Raw genomic sequence first — 15,802 nt, 5'->3', positions numbered from 1 at the left:
ACGTCTGGGAGGGCGAGGGGAGCCGGCGGAGGCGAAGACAACGGCGCCTTCCATTCTCTCTCCGGCAGCGAAGGAGAGGGGGCGGATCACGCCCCAAGACAGGAGGCGGCGGAGGAGGAGAGTGGGCGGATCGGGTGGGCAATGGGGCAGGGCAGAGAAGCCAGGGGCGCGTTTGGCCAGAGGCACCGTGGGGAGGCAGGGGCGGCCGCGGATCCCTTTACTCCTACTGCCGGACCTCCCCGCCCCTGCCTCCTTTTTCCCGCCTTCCTTCTTTGGGGCCCAGCCGGAAACAGCTGCATCGGGCTGCGAGTGGAAGCTCCAGGTCGGAGGCACTGGCGGTCCGGCACTGGCAGTGCCCCGCCCACCTGGAGCTTCCTGCGGCACACCTGACCGTGTCTCGCGGCACACTACTGTGCCGTGGCACACCGGTTGGGAAACGCTGGTATAGGATTTCCTGCCTGAGCAGGGGTTGGAGATCCCTTCCAAATCTGTTACTCTGTTCTGTTCTAAATATATGTATCAGTTGCCAAATAAAATCCTTCTCTGCAGCAATTAAGGTATTTTCCAGAGACTCACGTAGGTTCTTGGAAATATACACTATTTGAGAACTAAAAAAACTGTGTTTCATTGAGGAATATGTAGGAACACAGAATGTAATAACATTTGATTGGGAAATATGTAAGAGACATGGAACATTAATCTACTAGTGTAATCCAGGTAGATTAATATTTTCTAGGCTACAGAAACTATAGCTTTCAAGATGCAGTCAGAATAGATTCTTCAGACTTTCTACCAGAGAATCTTATACTGCATATTAGAAGGATTAACTTGAGACTTTTAGGTATGCAAAGATGACATGTAACTGTGGAACAGAACTAGGATATAACTATGGTTTAAATATCATTAGTACATTACAAAATTGAAAATATGTGTTCTCTTTGCAAAAATCTGATTCAGTACAGTACTATTGGATGCACTTCCAATGGAAAATCTTTCAACAGCAATTTAGAAAACAAGATTTATTTTTCAATCTTCTTTTCCTTGTCTTGATTTCATGAAGTCCTAATATAACAAAGTTCATATCACCTTTTTGTGGACCTATGTGCTGCCTTTCAATTACTTGATATTAGGATACATAGTTTGGAAGAGTAAGGCGCAATCATTCTACCAAAGTTTCTTAAAATGTTTAAATTTGTGTAAAAGAGTCTTGTCTGTTGTTGGTCTATATTTTATGTATATATTGAAGCTTCTGTTCTGAAAATGATACTGAATTTACCATGACAATACTCACAATACTCACAAATTGTACACATCACAGATTAATCTAGAATGCTAGAATGGCTAGTTCTAGAACAGTTGAAAGCATTTTCAATTGCCTGGATAAATCAATATATTCTGGTTACAATAACTACAGTATGTGTTGTGTTGTAGTTAGTTTTTCCATCTCTTTCAACATTTCATTTGTATTCTCTGTTAGTAATTATTACTTTGAGTCGTTGTAACATGATGCTTGTGTCATAGTAGTTGGCCACCTTCTCTTCTGTCAGCCTTTTTACTGCCTTCATACTTGCAAATGATTTATTCAAATACATTTAAAGTATTCCTAAGTAGATCTTTTCTATGCCTGTATTCTAACTTTCACTAAAGCCTTTTGCATTTGTTAGAAGAAGGAAATGTTGCAAAATGTTGGGCATTGTACCATGTACAGTTCACCTTTGTTGATGCACCTTTGTTGATTTGCAAAGCAAAACTTTATTAAAGTTTTAATAGAAATAATTCACTTCAGTGTTTTTAACCATAAAGTTCAATTTTAACAAAGCATAGACTGCTGACATCTAGTGGCTAAATCAGAAACTTGAGGGATATTGAAAATGTATCTAACATCTTTAATGTGAATATTAAACTGAAATAGGAAGATACAGTACTTTTAAACTTTACCCTTGCCATCATTTTTCTGTTAAAGATTGTCTTTTCATTTGATTTTCTGCCTGAGAAGAAAGTCCCTAGCTCTATAATTTTTTTTAAAGTTTGTATTATTATAAATATTTACGTGGTTACTCGTGGTTAGTGATGTCCAGTTCATTATTTTATTTTAAGTTGCTGGCTGCTGCTAGCTGCTATTTGTTTTCTATTACACTTTTTGTTTAATAAATAATGTTGTGAATTTTACATTTTATTCACTACTTTGACTTTGGTGAGAGGTCTGGCAATATAAGTAGAAAATGAAAGCCTCTTCAGATGTTTTTGCCTCTCCAAAACCAGTATTTTACTTAGAAACTGTGGTAATGGAAACATTTTATAAAAGGATAGCACTGTACCTTCAAAACAAAGACATATTGAGAAATATTTCAGTCTCTCTCGGTTCAAAGCATTGCATTGGCTGCCCTTGCTGTCTGTGTTTAAAAGACTACGATACTTATTTTTTCAAGGCTCAGCAACATAGACTTCTTTCAGTGCTTAAGCTTGGAGCATTGCACGCTGTAGTTATTAGTACTTCCCTGCAAGACTTCTTAATACTTGCTGCATTGATGACTTTATGGCTGCTGGGCTTTCTCCAAAATTAGCAATTTTCAATACTGGTAAGTGAGGAGGAAATAGACAAGCGGTTGGAGGAGCAGGTTTTACCTCCTCAATCTAGCAGTCTCAGCTACACTGATATCATGGGAGGGTGTGTCTGCTTGTGTACTCACAGCTGGTAAAATACGGTAGAAATGCCTGTGAAAAGCCACTGTTGCATCTTTCTGCACTACTGTGATGTGTGAATTAGGGTGTTTGACTAATACTAGGGAAATCCAGTCTCAAATTCACCTAAAGTCATGAAGCCTCAATGAGTGACTTTTGGGCAAGTCTTTCTCTCTCAGTTCAACCTCCTTCACAAGGTTGTCATGGTAGTAGGAAAGAGAATTATTTATATTATTCATTAATCAGAGTTGCCTGGCCACCCATCTAACAGAAAGCGACTTTGTGTCCTGTCTTGAGATCCTGGTGGAATTATGATGAGTAATTATAAGAAGTGAGCAAGTACTGGCAGCCTGTGGGTCCCAAAAGATTCCCCACCCTTGTTGTAAAGAGCCACTTCCTTTGTTTTAACAGCTGTGTGTTGTGAAAGGAGTTTCTCTTCTAGCTCTGCCCTCCAACAGTGAAACTCTTAGGGAGATGGAAGAAGAATTGTATCTGGTTCTCCCGAGGAGGAAGTTTTACTGTATAGCGGTGGTCAAGATGATAAAAGAATGACAATCAAATCTCATTTCCTTCTTCATGCAGCTATGAATCATGGAACAGCATGGTAACCATGTTGGCAAAATCCAAAATCCAGATCATAAGTTACTAATTAAATCAGATTTAATAATAACTCTATAAACTTTTGAACATCTGTAAGGTGTACGGCCAGTGGTGGGTTATGAATAAATTTGCCATTGGTTCATGCACATGGGTGAGACTTCTGGGCATCCTGGGCGGATAGGCGGAGCCTCCTGCTGCTGCCACAATTTTATTTTATTTTATTTTATTTATTTTATGTATTCATTTGTCCAATACACAAATACATAGGAAGAAAAATAGACATGTAGTAATATATATAAGGGTAAAGTGAACTTAGAGGAGAGGATATATGAAAGAAAGAAAATATATATGATAAGTGAGAGAAAGGAAAGACAATTGGACAGGGAACGAAAGGCACACCAGTGCACTTATGTACGCCCCTTACTGGCCTCTTAGGAACCTGGAGAGGTCAATCGTGGAGAGTCTAAGGGAGAAATGTTGGGAGTTAGGGGTTGACACAATTGAGTTCGGCAATGAGTTCCACGCTTTGATAACTCGATTGTTGAAATCATATTTTTTACAGTCAAGTTTGGAGCGATTCGTATTAAGTTTGAATCTGTTGCGTGTTCTTGTGTTGTTGCGGTTGAAGCCGAAGTAGTCATTGACCGGTAGGACGTTGCAGCATATGATCTTGTGGGCAATACTCAAATCGTGTTTTAGGCGCTGTAGTTCTAGGCTTTCTAGGGCCAGGATTGTTAGTCTATTTTCGTAGGATATTCTGTTTCGAGTGGAGGAGTGAAGGGCTCTTCTGGTGAAATATCTTTGGACATTTTCAAGGGTGTTGATGTCTGAGATGTGGTATGTGTTCCAGACAGATGAGCAGTAGTCTAGGATGGGTCTGGCAAAAGTTTTGTAGGCTCTTGTGACTATTGGTTTTAAGAACCAGTCTGAACCAGGAGCAACCCACTGCTGTGTACCACACTATGAAATTGCAGCTCTCATTTCCAAAATTGCTATAAAACAGATTTTTCAGTGAGGTTCTATGCTGTAATCCTCATGTTTCTTTGCAGAATGATGCAGCCAATTTTACTCTCTATATAGATTGGTTTATAATATAATGCCCTGATCTGTCTTCTCTTCTGTTAATCTAATTTACAAGAAGACTTGAAGTATTTGTTTTGAAGGAGTTCTCGAGAATACTTCCAGCCTGCTTTAAATATAATAATCCTGAATAATATACTTATCAAAGGCAAATATATCTGCACAGTTTCTTGTTTTTTTATCTGAGCTTAGCTGTTATTTAATGTGCAACAAATACTGAGCTTCTGCTGTCTTATCTAAAAACAAATATGTACCCTTCATCTTAAATCAGATAAAAAGGGTATTTTTGTCCAGTTTGATTTATAAAGGATTATCTCCAATGTTTACATGTTATAAAGATCTTCAATAAATATGCACCTTTCAGCAGAATTACCAATAATAAAATCGGCATAAATTCTTGCTCAACCAATTAAACAAACTCATGAGTGTTTCTTTTGATTGGCACAATGGCATTTGGAAAACTGTCATCACAAGTAGCTTCAGCTCTTGAATCATTCCCCATCCAAGTATCCTCTGGACCAACACTTGAACATTGGTGCCTTCTCAGAAAGTTTCTTAATGGACACAAGCAATTGCAGAAGCTCAACCTGTGCTTTGCTATTTTTTTTTTTTAATTTTTTCCCAAATTGCAATTAGTGCAGCATTTGTCTAAAACACCTTCCCAGTCCAGTAACCTTACAATAGACCTAGAATGAATATGGTCAGCAAGTTTTGTATAATTAGGTATTCAGTTGTCCAACTATATCAGGTGCTGACAGAGTCTTAAAACCAACACTTTTAGCAACAGTTCAGTGTTCTTGGTGTTTCTTGCTTTTATCTTATGTTTCAGTTTTTTTATTCTAGTCTGTTGGATTAAAGTAGATGTGCTTTGTATAAGAGAATAATTAATTGTTTCAATTTAATTACTATAAATATATGTTAAAGATTTTTTAATGTATTCTTTGGCTCACTTGGTACCTCTTAAGGAGATATAACTGGGTTGATAGAAGATATAATCCATGAGCTTTGTCTGTGCCAAGCTGATAAAGGCATGTCTAACGAACCTTTTTCACATTACATTGCCAAAACACGCATGGAAAAGTGCCAGTATTCATAATGCAATGTGTGCGACATCCCCTCTGTGCCCCACCTTCATGCATGCATGACTCCTGCACACGCCCTGCCCCATGGATGCATGCATGACCCCCTCACACTCCCCCATGCATGTGTGTGTGACTCCCCCTTGCTCCATACACACACAACTCCCACAACCCCCAATGCACATGCGCATGAGACCATTTTGGGCCTAGCAGGCCTCCTGCAGCCTCCTGGGACCAAAAATGGGCCACGGGGGGGGGGGGGCGTCACACCCACCTGTGCTTCCATCCACTGCGCATATACCCCCACCTCCACACAGGACCATATTCCTCTTACCTTACTACTGATGCACACTTGTGTGTCCCCAAGCATGATTTTGCTTCCACACATGTGCAGAGGGACAATTTTCCTTCTGCGCATGCTGAGAGAGCCAAAAAATTGCTGAATATTAGAGAAAAAAGATGGCAGCGTGCACGGACTGGCAAAGAGAGCACCGGAGCCATCATGCCAAAATTTCACAATTGGCGGGCCACTACCAGAGTAGCGCACCGGACAGCACTGGTAGGAACCCGCACGAATCCCAGCGGCCGATAAGGTCCCACAGAGTTGGCCTTCTCCAGGTCCCGTTGACCAAACAGTGTTGTTTGGCAAGCCCCAGGGGAAGAACCTTCTCTGTGGCGGCCCCAGCCCTCTGGAATCAACTCCCCCCAGAGATTAGAACGGCTCCCACCCTCCTTGTCTTTCGCAAGTTACTCAAGACTCACCTATATCGCCAGGCATAGAGAGGGGTGGCATACAAATCCAATAAATAAATAAATAAATTGAGACATCTCCCCTAGGCTTTTATTATTTAATGTTTTTGGTATGTATGTGTTGTATGGGTTTTAAATTGTTGGGGTTTTATATATTGTTCACTTTTAATATTAGATTTGTTGCAATGTTATGTTGTTTTTGATTATTGCTGTGAGCCGCCCCGAGTCTTCGGAGAGGGGTGGCATACAAATCTAATAAATAATAATATTAATAATAATAATAATAATAACAACAACAACAACAACAACCCACGTCTGCATGGGCATATGCATCTCCCATTATGCGTCCCACCCTCTATGTAGCAGATACCTGAAAATCAGTTGGCCAGTGGGAAGTGTGTATACATGTTGGTGGAACTGAGCTGGGCAATGGTTCACATGCCCTAAAAAAGGGTCTTTGTGCCTTAGGGTCACCATCGCAGATTTAGGACAATAGTAGGCCTGCTAGATAAGAAAATTGTGTCCAAGTTACTATTTTTAAGTAAAAAATAAACTAACAAAAGTAAATGAGAGGGTGTGTCCTTAATGACAATAAGATGTAACAGATTGCTTAAATTTTTTTTGCCTGCCCTTTTATGGAAAAAAAATCTAATTGAAATAAACAGTAGATATCCGCAGTCCATTACTGCAATGGGCATAGATTTATTTTTTACTCTTGGATATATTTAATTTGGCTACTCACCTAATATGTGTAGTTTAATATAAGAACTATACATGAGAGAAGAAGAAAAGAAGAAATTTCAAGGTATTTGAAGTTAGGTTTATCTTGTAATCAGGAAGTGACATTTTGTTTTGTGCTGTTTCATTTCATGAAGAAAGTTTGTTTTCCTTGGGGGGGTTTTTTAGGATTATTTTTTTCACTAAAAATGCTCAGACTTTATACTGTAAATTTTATTTTTATTTATTTATTTATTTGTTTGTTTATTTGGTTGGTTGGTTGGTTGTTTATTTGTTTGGTTGTTTGTTTTGTCCAAAACACAATAATACACAATGAAGGCTATAGAGGATACACTCGAAGTAAAATATATCAAAGAAAGAATAGAAGAGAAAATATAGGAATAAAATATATCAATGAGAGAATAGAAGAAAAGATATAGGGATAGAAGAGAAGATATAGGAGACATAGATATAGGACAGGGGACGGAAGGCACGCTAGTGCGCTTATGCATATATACCACAATAGTCTTATTTGTTTTATAAGATGAGATGATAGGAAAAATGAAGGAATTATTCCTGTCTTTCTTTGGCATAGTGTACATGACTTATCTTGTTATATATACCCATTTTAATATACATATACAATATAACTATTTTCAGCATTTACTTGTTTGTATTATCTATTAGTTGACTCGCTTCTGTGTTTCATTTTGCTTTGTTTTATCCCTTTAATAAAAATCAATAAATTCAGGAGTTTTAGCTATCCTTAAAAACCTATATTTCTCTTGATAGTGGCTTGTGTTCCTTATGGCCCTGACTCTAAACTCTCATAATCCTCTGTTTTCATAACTGTGTTGCCTGCTTAGGGTTGAGAAGCTGTGGACCTAATTGCAGAGTCCAAAATTATTGCTGTGGGAGTTCTGCTTCAACCCACATTGCTTCAATGGAACCCTTAGTCAAATGCTATCTTGACTCCTCGTTCCTTGACATCTTCCCTTCTTTTTGCCTCCGGGACTTCAGAGAAGCTTCCCTGAAGCATCTGGAAGGCAAAATGGCTTTCCCCAAGGCCGACACAAGGCAAAGTCTCAAGTGTCCCCCAATATGGCTTTGTGTGCCACCTGTGGCACACATGTCATAAGTTCACCATCACGGCCTTAGATGGTCACCAAGAGACAATTCCATGTGAATTTTCATAAGTATGTTTTTATTATCAGTATAATATGTATGTATAGATTCTGTTACTTTCTCTTTTTTTTCCATTTCTTTCAATACTGTAATGCCATCTTAACTTAGCCTTTTCATAAATTATTATTTTTAATTCCTCTACTGCAGATTAGGAGTTTTGGAATGTATGTATATCAATACACTCCCCATTCCATATTGTTTTGTTTTGATTGTACAGTTCTGTTATTAAAATAATAACAATATAGTAACAATGTAATTCTAATAACATAGAATCCTGCTAATGTGTATGTGTGTATCAACCACATGGTCAAGGGGCTAGGTGGGTGTGGCCAGCTTGTAAAATGTTGTGAAACTTACTTAACAACGCTCTTGTTTAGCAACCAAAATTTTAGACTCAATTGTGGTCTTTCTTTCTTTCTGTCTTTCTTTCTTTCTTTCTTTATTATTTTTCTTTCCTTTTTTCTTTTTCTTTCTTTCTTCCTTTCTTTTCTTTCCTTCTTTCCTTTCCTTTTTATCTCGGTCTTCTGTCTGTCTGTCTGTCTCTTTCTTTCTTTCTTTCTTTTTCTTTCTTTCTCTCTTCTCAGTGGCAGGAGAAGGAAGAAAGTGCTCTGGGACTGGGAGAGTGGGCGGCCTGGCCCAGCAGCAGCATGTCCCCTGTCATGTGCCATTCTGGAGTGCTGTTGCCGCCAGTGTTCCCTCTAATTTTTTGGGGGGGGGGGGCGGAAGAGTATAGTGTCTGAGCGGCAGTCCCTTCGGGACTGGGCGGCACAGAAATAATAAACAAACAAACAAACAAACAAATAAAAAACCCACCCTGTTTTGCCTCAGAGAATTTCAAAATAAAATACTGTACTGTGTGTCTATAACAGTGAGCTCATAATAGGGCAACTCTATCAATATCAAAATGCCACTTAAATAGTTGAGATAGTTTCAAACTAGATTTTGATTTTCTTTCTCTCTTCCTTACTCCCATTCTTTTTCTTTCTCTTTTCCTTCCTCTCTTTTTTCTATCTGTTTCTCTCTCTTCCTCTCTTCCTCTCTCTCTCCTTCCCTCTCACTCTTTCCCTCTCGGCTTCTGGGCAGGTTTGGAAAACTCTGAGTTGATGATGATTTTTAAGTGAGCGATTGCTCACTGCTCAGCTTAGAGGGAACTATGGTTGCCGCCACCACTGCCCCTCTCGTCTTCTGTTTCAGCTCCAGGACCAGCAAAGAAGCAAGGGCCAGGGTGTTAGTGTGTGAGCAGTGACAAGCACAGAGGCAGGCAAGGAAAGGGCAGGGGTTCCCTCACCTCTATCGACCCTCTGTACAACCTGCTGCTGCCAAGTATTCTCCTTCATGCCACCCGCTTCGTTCATGGGGTGGATGGGCTGGAACTTCTATTCTTCTTCGCTGGCATGGTTGAGCGGGGCTGGGCCATTCCCCCCCTTCACTGTGCCTGAACATATAGCCACTGAGACTAGGCTAAAGATTTTGTTGGACGTCTGGACAGAGTTAGCATCATTCAGTGCCTGTCTACTTTCTTAAGATACTCTATTTGAAGTAGCTTTTCTGAATACATTTATAGGTGTTTCAGCTATTCAACATATAGAGATACCACCCCATTATTCATTCACTCATTCAATACAGTACATGCTAACCCATTTTTTGCTTTCTTTCTAGACATAGTAAGTTATCGAAAAGATGGAAATGCTTATATTACCCTAGAAGTCATGGCATATATGTTTCTTTTTTCCCCTTTTCCATCATTTTTTCACTGTTTTCTTACTACACTTTTACATGTTATTTTTTCTTCTTTTTGAAAATGTATGTAACCCCATTACTATAATTTTTATGTTTTGATAATTTTTGTTATTAATTAAAAAGCAATAAAATATAAATAAAAATATTAGAGCCATTAATACAAAGTGAAAAGCAAAATAATTTATTTTAGCAAAACAATCAATTTTAGTGAGTTGTGCTTCAATATATTTTATAGTTTCCACTTTATCATTTACTGCATTGCATCCAGGAAATGCTGTATGATATCAGATATGGTAGTTCCTTTGATATTTCTGCTGGCATATCAGAAACCTTTGTAACATTGGTCTGACATATTATTTCACTTTTTATAGAGTACCATGCTGTGATTTTGCAGTTAAAAAGGGAGCATAAGGATGAAATAGAGAAACTAAAAGTAAGTATTCTAGGGCATTTATTTCTATAAAAATATTTTCTCTTCCACTGTTGAAATGATGTACAGTGATCCCCCGAGTTTCGCGATCCCGATCATTGTGAATCGCTATATCGCGATTTTTCCACCCGATGACGTCACTCCCTTCCTTTCTCATCTTTCTTTCTCTCTCTCTTTCTCTATCTTGCTTCTTCCTCTCTCACACTCTCTTCCTCCCTCTCTCATCTCTTTCTTTCCTTCTCTCTCTTTCTCTATCTCTCCCCCTCTTGCTCTCGAGCGGCGGGCGGCACCCAGGGAAGGTTCCTTCGGCCGCCCACCAGCTGATCTGCTCGGCAGCGCGGCAGCAGCGAGGAGCCGAAGATGGGGTTTCCCCGTTGCCTGGGCAACGGGGAAACCCCATTTTTGGCTCCTCGCTGCTGCCGCGCTGCAAGCGAGCGGCAAGCGAGCAGCCGGGCGGGCGGGGCGAACGGGCAAGCGGCAAGCAATCTTGGGGTTTCCCCTTTGCCTGGGCGGCGGGGAAACCCCATCTTCGGCTCCTCGCTGCTGCTGCGCTGCAAGCGAGCGGCAAGCGAGCAGCCGGGCGGGCGGGCGAACGGGCAAGCGGCAAGCGATCTTGGAGTTTCCCCTTTGCCTGGGCAACAGGGAAACCCCATCTTCGGCTCCTCGCTGCTGCCGCGCTGCGGAGCAGATCAGCTGTTGGGCGGCCGAAGGGGTCTTCCCCGCCACCCACACGCAAACTCCACCATCTGCGCATGTGCGGCCATGGAAAAAGGGGCGCGCATGCGCAGATGGTGTTTTTATTTCCGCGCCGCTACATCGTGAGAAATCGATTATTGCGAAGGGTCTTGGAACGGAACCCTCGCGATAATCGGGGGATCACTGTATACATTTGTGGAATGTTCTTATTAGGCATCTTCTGTATTGAAAATATTTTTCATCTTCAAATATTGTCAGAATTTTAAACAGTCTCAAATGACACTTCCTTAGAGATATAGTAGACCTCTGTGAATGCCAAACTTTTTTAACTGTTGAGACACCAGGAGAAAAATATAAATCAATCATTGATCAGTCCCCTCATTCATGCTGACTTTGTTTATCTTAAAGCAGGAGTAGGCAAAGTTGGCTCTTCTATGTCATGTGGACTTCAACTCCCAGAATTCCTGAGCTCAGGAATTCTGGGAGTTGAAGTCCACATGTCATAGAAGAGCCAACTTTGCTTACCTCTGTCTTAAAGGAACCTAAATCCTGGTATTTAATGATTAGGGGGGAAAATGAGTTTTAGGTTAATATATTTGGGGGGGGGGGGTTGGTTAACTATTTACTGCAATTGGGTTTTAGTAACAAGGATTTAAAGTCTGGTATGTAAGAGTCTTCATTTTTATGATATTCAGTAACAATATATCTAGTTAAACTGATCCATTGCTTCAAAAGTCCACACATCTGTCTGGTCTGAAAAGAAAAGGATACAGAATAAATAATTATATTTACAAAAAGTAGTATTTCTATTATCCTATTTTCCTTCATTAGTGTATATTCCCAACATAAGAATAAGTTAAATGAAAAACAGAAGGATATTCCATTGTGTTTCACATTCATATCCAGGGCACCTTGATGCGTACATAAGCTTTTTTTACAGTCTTTGTTGGTAATATCCTTTTTCAAATTGTACTTAAATGTTTTCATTGAACTATACAGTATTGTAAAAAAAAATAGCATCCAATAAACCTATTTTGTATCAATTATGCTGTGAGTCCAAAGCCACCTGGCTCTATACCTAGTTTCCACTGATTTTTTGAGGGAGGGGAGGGACAATGCATTTCTCAGTTTCTGCAAACTTGGGAAGGTCAACTCTTTCCTCCTGTGAGACATTTAAAGCAAAATGGTTGGGGCCTTGTAGTTCTCCAGATGGTGTTGGATCAGTCTTCATCATTCCTAATCATTGACTATGTTGGCTGCATCTGATGGAAGATCGTTCCAACAACATCTGGAAGACGACGGGGTTCCTTGCCTGTTACATACAACCAAAACTTATAAAAATCCATTAGAAAAAAATCCACTAGAGGTCAGTTAAGCATCTCTTTCTTTTGCTGGTAGAATTTTTTTTTTTACAAGTTTAGTTGCTTCCTATCTTCTCCTATCTTAGAAATATTAATATTTTGTAGAATGTTTTTTACACAACACTTTGCAGTGATTATCTTAACCTGTGCCCAGGCCTCTGACTATATATTTTGCATCCTAATGGAGTGGAAAATTCAGAACTTAAATATAAATACTCCAAATAATTTCCTTTACTGAATATGAGCAACTAATTGCAAAGCAAAGCTCAGTGTTATCGTGTTTCCTTGCAAATAAAACGCCACCAGGAAAATAAGCCCTTGCATGATTTTTCAGAATGCTCGTAATATAAACCCAATCCCCAAAACAAATCCCAGTTAATATTAGCAGCCAGATGGACACATTTAATGTTTATTTAATGTTTAACACGATTTGTATGCCACCCAATTCCGGTGGACTCTGGGCGGCTAACAATATATCAAAACAGTATAAAATTACAGTATCAAAATAAATGTAGAAACAATCAATAACCCTACGTACATTCGTACATTCAATCCTTCATGGTCCCAGGCCCGTTGGAAAAGTGTTAATGGCCTTAATGGAAAGGCCATTTTTACTCCAAAAGACTCACTCGGGCTTATTTTCTGGAAAGGTCTTAGTGGCCTTCCGGAAGGCCGGTAGAGTAGAGATAGTGTGAATCTTCAGGGGCAGTTGGTTCCAACTGCCACAGAGAAGGCTCTTCCCCACAGCCTCACCAACTGACATTGTTTGACAGACAGGACCTGGGAAAGGCCAACTCTGTAGTCTTTTATTGGCCGCAGGGAAATGTGAGGTAGTAGACAGCCCCCAAAATAGTCTGGTCCTAAGCCATGTAGGACTTTAAAGGTGATAACCAGTACTATATTTCCCCGAAAATAAGACATAACCAGAAAATAAGCCCTAGTGAGTCTTTTGGAGCAAAAATTATTTTCAGGGAAACGTGATAGTTATCATAATGACTTCTTCCAAAAAAAAGGTGAAAAGAAATAACGTTTCTATGGAGTAAGCAACAGGATAAAGAAATAGGGTGCATTTTCATTAAATTAAGAGAATTACAAATTTAATTGTTTGTTAATGAAATAAATCAGTGTGTTCTAGAACATCTCAGAGAGATCTTCCTATGCTTATCTGTTTTTATAGTAGATGTCTTTTTATTTTAATGTTAATAGTTATTACTAATTAATCTTTACTTAAATTAATATAATAGATTAATAAATACTAATTAATTGTTATAAGCAGTCTTCACATTTAACAGTAAGGTAAGCCAGCATGCTAAAAATCAAAATTCAAAGCCTGTATAAATGATAGAAGTATTGGATTTATAGTACAGGGGGTCTTACTTAAAACCACAATTGGCATTAGAATATCCATTTCTGAGTATGGTTATGGCTAAGTGAGTCATGCTCAATTTTATGATTTTATTTACAGTTGTTGTTGTTAACTATGTGTTCATTAAATGAATCTTTGCCCCTCCCCCCTTTCACTTTGCTTCCTGGAAGTCAGTTGAGAAGGTAGCAAATGGAGATCACATGATCTGGAGACACTGTATGTCAGGTGTGCTTCTGCTCAAAGTCTAGGAAGACCCCCTCAAACTCCGTGATGATAGAGAAGAGTATTTTTACTAGACAAGAACTGATAGTGACAAAATGAAAGGAGGATCTAAGGCAAAAGGCGCATAAATTGTATGTAGAACTGATCCCAAATTCCTCCCCACATAACCCCCCAGCAAATCATCCAATCATGGCACCCCAAGATGTCATGTTGTCATAGGTCCAGGTGGAGCCTCCACATTTGGTCAGTTGAAGTGGTTGACCTTGAGCAGGCTGTATAAATGTCCATGCAGCGTGACAATAGATGATGAGAACTTTCCTCCCTAAACTCCTAATCAGACATATGAAGAGACATTCCAGCACAGCTTCCCCTCCTCCCCAAATACTTAATCTACCCTCCTCCCACCCATTTCAATGTCAGCTGAAGCAAGCAGGCAGCATGGAGGCTGACACCATAACCATTGTAAAGACATGTGGTTACCAAGCTCCTAACTTTTAATCTTGTGGCCGTGGATATGCTGCAATGGTCATAAGTATGAGAACTGATCATAGGTCACTTTTTACAGTGCCATTGTAACTTCGGACGATCACTAAACAAATGGTTGTAAGTTGAGGACTTCCTGTATTTGACCAGAAAATTGCCCTTGGGCAAGTAACAAGAGTCAAAGTGAGGTGGCAAACTATAATAGAAGAAAAAAGAATACTGTGCCACCTTATATTTCTACCAAATTCATTATTTAACCATATATCCTTCTGTAAAACCTATTTAAGATTAAGTACTATAAAACATACACGAATTTCAAATATACTTGCTTTCAAATATACATGTATAGAATTGGGCTTTTAAAATCTGCATTTTGTTGCTGTATCATGTTTTACAGCTAAAAGTCTGGTTACTCAAGCAACACCCAATTGTTTATTTACTTTGCAAAACTCAAAGTCTTGTTAGCCAGTGATAGGAGGGAGGCATTATGAGGCATGAGTCACTTCCACCTGCTAAAGCAATATATTGCTAATGGCAAAATAAAAAATAAAAAGCTGTTAGAAGAAGTAAGAGATCTACCACTGTTAGAACTAAAAGTAGAAGAAAAGCTGTGTTCAAAGAAGAGATGAGTTACATCACATCAAAATTCCAGACCCTCTAAGGGCCTCTTAGGATGATAACAAACAGTTAGTTCAGGCTAAGAGTCCCTAGCTAATTTATAAAATTAGCTGGCATGCAAACCACAAAGGTTTGCCATCACTGATGTAGAGAATGGTCTTCATAATGTTTACATGATTCTCTAATTGTCTATGATCTTCAGAAGAAATTATTTTTTGATAACTTTTGATATACAGTAGTCTCAGAATTTTACTTTCCCTGCAAAGGAGAATGTCTGGTGTAGGATAAATGAGTTTGTTTCAAAGCCTCTTTTTCCCCCTTATGAAGTAGTATTCAACATTTTTGTTTTGGTTTCAAGGAAAGTAGAAATTATGCAAACCAAAAAGTCATTATTTTTTCCCCCTACAGTCAGAAGGTAGCATATGGGACTGTTCGTACCAAAATTATAATGTTTGGACATTGTATTCCAGAATAATCAGTATATGAATTAATTCTCACATTTTTGGGGAGGGGAAAAGAAATCAGAAAGCTCAATAAATCATATGAGGCCAAAATGCTCCTTAAGGAAAGCTGTAAAATTAATAAGACTTTAAATTTTCCCTTTGTAAATAGGTTGCTGTAAATACACCTGTTTTTGTAGACAGAGCACAATAATCTAACTAACACACCATGGCACTTTACTTATCATTAGGTTGTCATAAGACAAAGAACGATTGATAGTGTAGATTAGGTTCTTGAGATTTGGTGTCCTCCGGATACATTGGGAAAACTTCTTGTCATTAATGTTCTTTTG

General features: G+C 39.1%; 1 protein-coding gene across 1 annotated transcript in view; it reads left to right on the top strand.

The window, feature by feature from the left end:
- Nucleotides 1-15,802, top strand: part of FMN1 (formin 1) — a 108,482-nt gene that overhangs the window by 20,221 nt on the left and 72,459 nt on the right. Inside the window, exon 3 of the mRNA XM_070756507.1 lies at nucleotides 10,205-10,266. Within this exon, the coding sequence (XP_070612608.1) occupies nucleotides 10,205-10,266 (62 nt within the window). The remainder of the gene's footprint in view (nucleotides 1-10,204; nucleotides 10,267-15,802) is intronic.

This window comes from Erythrolamprus reginae, chromosome 1, assembly GCF_031021105.1.
Source record: "Erythrolamprus reginae isolate rEryReg1 chromosome 1, rEryReg1.hap1, whole genome shotgun sequence".
Lineage (NCBI taxonomy): Eukaryota > Metazoa > Chordata > Lepidosauria > Squamata > Dipsadidae > Erythrolamprus > Erythrolamprus reginae.
Note: the sequence above shows the minus strand (reverse complement) of the source record. Positions and strands in the feature narration are given on the sequence as shown.